The following is a 6,588-nucleotide window of genomic DNA, read 5'->3' as shown; positions in this document are numbered from 1 at the left end:
AACATCAGATAGTTTCAAATCTCATTATTTCCTGTGAAAACAATACTAGTCATAATGGCAGCTCTCAAGTATAGAGTTCTTTCTTACTAGATGCCATGCTATGTACAAAATGTTTTATGTGAGTTATCCTTTCACCCTACTTTCAAATCTCCACAGCCAAGCTGCTTATTTAATATATAAGAGAAACCTTCATGTTCAATTGGGATCACACACACACACACACACACACACACACATGCACAAAACAAGCCCTTATGAGGAAAAGAAACAAGGAGAACAGAGTCTTTAAAAAATAACCACCCAGGAGTCATGTGACAGATCTAGCAAATTCTTTTTATTTACATAGAAATGTGTACACATACTTTTTCTGTACACAGAAAATTCTAAGTATATATATATACATATATGGTTCCCACATATTTTACAATAAATAATATTTTACTCTTGTTTCTAGGTGAAAATAAAAAGATATCTCAAAATATTACTCACCAACCACAAAATTACAAAAACACTTGGTGAACTCAGAGCAAGAATTTCAAGCCTGCACTACCACACACTAAGCCTAGTACAATTTTTACAAAAGACAAAAATTGAACACTGAAGATATTGCCAGTAAAAGGAAAGGAATGAAGATGTAAAATAGAGAACAGAGCTCTTGGTTTTTTGAACAGTGTGGTAAGACTATTTTTTGTTGTTTAGGGCTTATCTTCCTTTAGTCCTCAATTTAGTGTTTTACTTTAATTAATATTTTACAGATAAGAAGGGAGAAAGAAGTTAACATCTATTGCATAAAGAGTGACAATTCCATGTGTGTCCTGAGTTCTGGAAGTCTTTTTCCTGGCCAACCAGACCCTCTTTCTGTTTTAATTTAATGATTATCCAGTTCTACTATATAGGATTGCCATTCGCTCCCTCAGAGAAGATGAGAAGGGCACCGATTGTGAAGTGACATTATTTTGGAAGTCATTTCAAAAGTCTGATAAGCCAGGTACCTTGGTTGTCAGCACTTAATAATTAGAAATGCTTAAATATAACGCAGTATTTCCACATAGAGTTTGATCCCTCATTCAAATATTAACTAAATGCAAGGAGAATTAATCTGGCAGGCTAGAAATAATGAATACATAATCCAGGAATTTCCTTCCTCCACTTAACACTCTTTTTGCTATTCTAGTCTAGGAAACAAGCACTTTCAACTTCAGAGTTGTTCCACCCATGTGTAAACAATCACACTATCAAATGAATTGAATAAGGCTCTAAGCTATAGGATACATACAAATTGTGTTAGTTTTTGATTAATGCCACAGCATTTGAATTTATTAGAAGAGTCTAAAAGCATCATGCTCTTTGTTATTGTTGAACCGACTTATTCTCAGATTTGCTTTCCCAATACATCAGTATTCAGACTCAGAGGGGAATCATACCAATGGTGACCAACACAGGGCTAGGTGTAAACCACATTCCACGCAACTCTAGCTCAGATGATAATGAACTCGGTTCCACTGTGGCACTGTAACTTCACACACGAGTTTTGAAACAAATTTTATCCCTTTATCTCTCATATCAATAACAGCACAGATGGGTAGGGGAAAGACAGAAATAAAAAAAAAAGTTCCAATGTCAGAAAGACAATTCATCTATCAAATACAATCTTTTCCTTTACTGCATCTGCTATTTTTGTGGTAACCTTCCAAAACATATTTCAAAGGCAGGCTCATTTCAAGAGCAATGTTTATCACATGCATAATTTGGTTCCTTCTTGTCACACATTCCTGCCACTGATGTTTCTTTCAGAGAAACAATAAGATTTCTAGAACTTAGTCATCTTGCATGAAAGGGATGGTTTCATAAACAATTTAACTTTTTAGATAAAAGTACTTACAATAGAAACAAACAAATTTCACATTTAAAGATATCTTTTTTTCTTTTTTTAAATTTGAAAACCTGATAGGGAACTACTGCTCACTGCCAGAAACAAATAGGGATCCTTTACCATAAAAAGCTGGGCTTGTTTCTTGGTCATTCTAATTAAATATATATATATGTCCCTCATTTCCACCACTGCAGGAAGATCAGCCAGAAGATAAGTATGGGGTCTCACTATGGTAATTGTAGTCAGGGCACACCTTTTGCACGAGTTTATAATCAACACTGTAAAAGGCAATGTAAATGCAAATGACCTTGAAGGGCTTGGAGCACAACCAAGACACATGGCTCTGAGTCTGCTCCTGGTAGCAGATCTTGGATGGGTCAAAGTTGCACAGGGCGGTCTTTTTCGCCCGATCTGTTTTTTCATACTCAATGCGACAATTGAAAGATTTGGATTCCTTGGTCTCCAAGGTAGACTGGGGGGAGACTTCAAATTCCACCACCTTGGAGGGTGGTACCAAGCTCACTGAAACATTGCCCAGGCCTGTTGAATTATGTCGGAAATACACACTGAAGGTTCCATTTCCATGGTCAACAATTTTCCCTGTGATGAGGAGATTGAGTTTGACAGTTTTAATGTTGGAATGAAAGTCACCCCATCCAAACATTTTCTTAAATTTTCCTGTTTTAACTATTGGCCTCCGTTTAGTTCTTGCCAATGGCTCCTGAACCTCCGTGATGTTGGCCAGCCAATCCCAAAAGTTTTCCATGCTGTCTGCATACGCCATGGGGCCGGGCTTGGGCACGGGAGACTGTTTAACAAACAGGCGCAGGGGACTGATGATCCTCGAGTGCACCACGTTGCCGACCAACGTCCCTGGAGCATCTTTGTCTTCCCAATCCAGCCCCTCCGTGGCATGCACCACTTCCTTACTGTCACAAAATAGCTGTTTGAAAAGAAGAAAGAGAAATGAACTAGGTTAGAGCCGTGACTGCGCACGCAAACTGAAGTCAAAGCACAAGGGAAATTCTTTCAATATTATGTAGATTCTTGCTCAACAGCATTTCACACACACAGCCCGGCTCAACAGTGTAACAAGATGAGCATTTAATTCAAGAAATATAAACTCGTGAGCATGAGAATTAACATGGCGAGGTTAAGAACAAAGTAATTCATTTTAATGGGTTAACGTGGTTTTAGTCTCTGTTTCCTGATATTCACAATTCTGTTTTTTTCCATATTGGAGGAAGTAGTATATTTTGGCCTCTTATTTGATATAATCATTAAATTTGTCAACTCTTTTTTTTTTTTTTTGGAGACGGAGTTTCGCTCATTACCCAGGCTGGAGTGGAATGGCGCGATCTCGGCTCACTGCAACCTCCGCCTCCTGGGTTCAGGCAATTTTCCTGCCTCAGCCTCCTGAGTAGCTGGGATTACAGGCATGCGCCACCATGCCCAGCTAATTTTTTGTATCTTTAGTAGAGATGGGGTTTCACTATGTTGGCCAGGATGGTCTCGATCGCTTGACCTCGTGATCCACCCGCCTCGGCCTCCCAAAGTGCTGGGATTACAGGCTTGAGCCACCGTGCCCGGCCCTGTCAACTCTTTTCTTTCAGGTAGAAGACAAAAATAGAATGCTGAAGGTATCTATCAAGGAGCTAGAAACTGTCTATGATATATATGTCTTTTAAGTATATTTGGAAATATTAAGGGGAGTATTACATTCAAAGGTTTATGCCATGTAATTTTATAGCTTTTTATATAATTCCATCTCAAACTCTGAAACAAAAAAGGCCTGTGATGAGGATTAGAAAGTTCTACAAAAAGTTTTAGCTGAAAAAATGTAAGTTAAAATTTAGTTGCCTTAATAAAAACAGAAAGTAAGGTAGAGAGATATATTTTGAATTAATAGGTCGTATATGAGTTAATGCATTTTATTACAACTGAATTATATCCTAAAACAATTGCTAAGAAAATGTCATAGGCATGTGTTTTACGAGTTCCTCAGTATTTTGGTTCAAATCATAGCCACTGAAACGTAAGACTTTATTTGCATTTGATTTTCCTTTTTGTTCTTTGTGTAGTACAAGAGTTCCCATGTTTACCAAAAATAATTTAGTTAAGTAGATATGGATTTTGAGGAACAGAATCATTATATATGATGCTGTTGCATGACGTGAATATTTATGGATGATTTATAAAAAGTCTGGGAAATAGAGGTTTCTAGTGGAAGTACAGCCTCTTATCTCTAATGGCACAAACCACTCTTGTAATGATTATACAGAAAACTGTCAGCATGATGAAATGGATGTGGAAAGCAGTGGGCTGCGTTTATGTACTTTCTCTAGCCCTTTCAAACTTGGCCAAGCACTTGGTAACAATGGTTTCAGATTATTCCCAAAATCATTGCTTTCAATCCAATTTTGAAAATAAATGAAAGACATAGCTGGCTTATAAATGCTGCACTTAAGTAGATGGTGTTGGGTGATAACACGAGGCTATCTTTTGTATATTCATAAAAGTTTAGAAGCTCAAATCCTGACAGGAATTTGTGAAAAGCATTTTTACCTATGTCTTGCCCTAAAATGACTTTAGGAATCCAAGGACTCAGCATGTATAGATAGGTTGCTTTAAAATTATTTTTTGCTTTGGTAAGGATGGGAGGGTGCTACCAAATATACTCCTCTCTTTGATTAATTTCCCGAAAGCTTTTTTTCCTCATTTCTGAAGTTTAAAAAAATCCAGAACAAATTGGTATGATACATGTTCATACATTTTGAGAACCTAAATCCATATGGCCTCTTCTTAGGAGCTTATATACCCTGAATTGATACTCCTTTCTCTCTCCTGGTGTTGAAAGGCTGGCATACTCCCCAGGGAAAAAGGGACCATTACTCTGGATTTCTGGCTTAAAGTATTTCTGATACTGTAACTACAGTTTTCTGATTTCGAACACTTTTTTCTCTTTTGTTGATATATAATATTTTACATATTTGTGGGGGTACATGTGAGTATTTGATACATGCATAAAATGTGCAATGATTAAGTCAGAGTATTTAGGGTATACGTTATCTCGGGTATTTACCACTACTATATATTGGGAACATTTCAAGTGTTCCCTTCTAGCTACTTTAAAATATACAATATATTGTTGCTAATTATAGTATAGTCACCCTAGACTGCTGTTGAACACCAGAACTTGTTTTATTTTATTTTTAAAAATTGTATTAATTATTATTTTTTTTTTGGTAGAGATGGGGTCTCAGTTTGATGCCCAGGCTGGTCTCAAGCTGCTGGACCCAAGTGATTCTCCTGCATCGACCTCCCTAAGTGCTGGGATTACAGATGTGAGCCACTGTGGCTGGCCTATAACTTATTTCTTCTATCTAACTGTGTTTGTACTCATTCATCAACCTCTCTTCATTTCTCCCACCCTACCCTCAAATGCTTCCCAGCCTCTGGTACTATAATTCTATTCTCCCTTTCTATAAGATCAAGTTTTTAGCTCCTACATAAGGGTGAGAATATGTGCCTGGCTTATTTTACTTAACACAATGGCTTCCAGTTCTTTTAATACTATTTATTTATTTAATTTTTTTTTTAATTTATTGAGACAGGGACTCACTCTGTCACCTAGGCTGGAGTACAGTGGCATAGCTCACTGCAACCTCAAACTCCTGGGCTCAAGTGATCCTCCCTTCTCAACCTCTAGAATAGCTAGAAACACAGGTGCACACCAGTATGCCTGTTTAATTTTTTTTTTTTTTTAAGACAGTCTCGCTCTATCACCCAGGCTTAAGTGGAGTGGTGCAATCTCGGCTTACAACAACCTCCACCCACCTCCCAAGTTTAAGCATTCTTGCGCATCAACCTCCTAAGTAGCTGGGATGACAGGCATGCACCATCATGCGTGGCTGGTTTTGTATTTTTAATAGGGAAAGGATCTCACCATGTTGGCAAGTCTGGTATCAAACTCCTGGCCTCAAGTGATCTGCCTGACTCAGCCTCCCAAAGTGTCGGGATTACAGGTGTGAGTCACTGAACTCGGCTTAAGTTTTTATTTTTATAGAGATGAAGTCTTGCTATGTTGCTCAGGCTGGTCTTGAACTCCAGCCTCAAGCGATCTTCCTACCTTGGTCTCTCAAAGTGTTGGGATTACAGGAGTGAACCACCATGTCCAGTCTTTTGAACACTGTAACTCTTGATGGGCACAAACCTCATTTCAGTTGTTTGCTAGTAGCGTGTGGAGCTCAACATCCTGAGTCTGCTTCTGACTTGAGTTTCCTGAGAATGGAGATAGCCTCTCTCCATAGGGAGGGCCAAGGACACATGGGTAGATAAGAAGCTCTTGTTGATCAGGGTCTCTTCTGTGATCATGATTCTTGCTGCCCATAGTTTATTACCTATTTTTCACCTGTTTCCAGTATTTCATGAGACTTACCCTGCTTGGTAAATGCTTACAGACATACCTACCATTTGCTGAACACCTGGTTTACAAGAAGAGCTCCCTTACTTCCTAATCTCTACTCCCTGATTCGGTACAGCTTCTGAACTTCTTCCCCTTATTCCCACCTTTCTTCCTCTATTTCATGGGACAGATCCCTTTTGATATTTTCCCCTTTAAGCTTGCTTTTTAAAATATGTCTTGATTTTTATCTTTATATATAATAATATCAATTACTTTATTACTTATACCGTGATACTTTATTAGCAGAACT

The 6,588-nt window shown here is 38.0% G+C and overlaps 1 protein-coding gene across 1 annotated transcript in view; it reads right to left on the bottom strand.

Moving 5' to 3' along the window:
- Window positions 1-312: 312 nt before the first annotated feature.
- The window catches only part of NXPH2 (neurexophilin 2), a 106,471-nt gene continuing 100,195 nt past the window's right edge, over window positions 313-6,588 (bottom strand). Inside the window, exon 2 of the mRNA XM_002749469.6 lies at window positions 313-2,816. Within this exon, the coding sequence (XP_002749515.1) occupies window positions 2,073-2,816 (744 nt within the window). The 3' untranslated portion in view covers window positions 313-2,072. The remainder of the gene's footprint in view (window positions 2,817-6,588) is intronic.

Source organism: Callithrix jacchus, chromosome 6, assembly GCF_049354715.1.
Source record: "Callithrix jacchus isolate 240 chromosome 6, calJac240_pri, whole genome shotgun sequence".
NCBI classification, from domain to species: Eukaryota; Metazoa; Chordata; class Mammalia; order Primates; family Cebidae; genus Callithrix; species Callithrix jacchus.
Note: the sequence above shows the minus strand (reverse complement) of the source record. Positions and strands in the feature narration are given on the sequence as shown.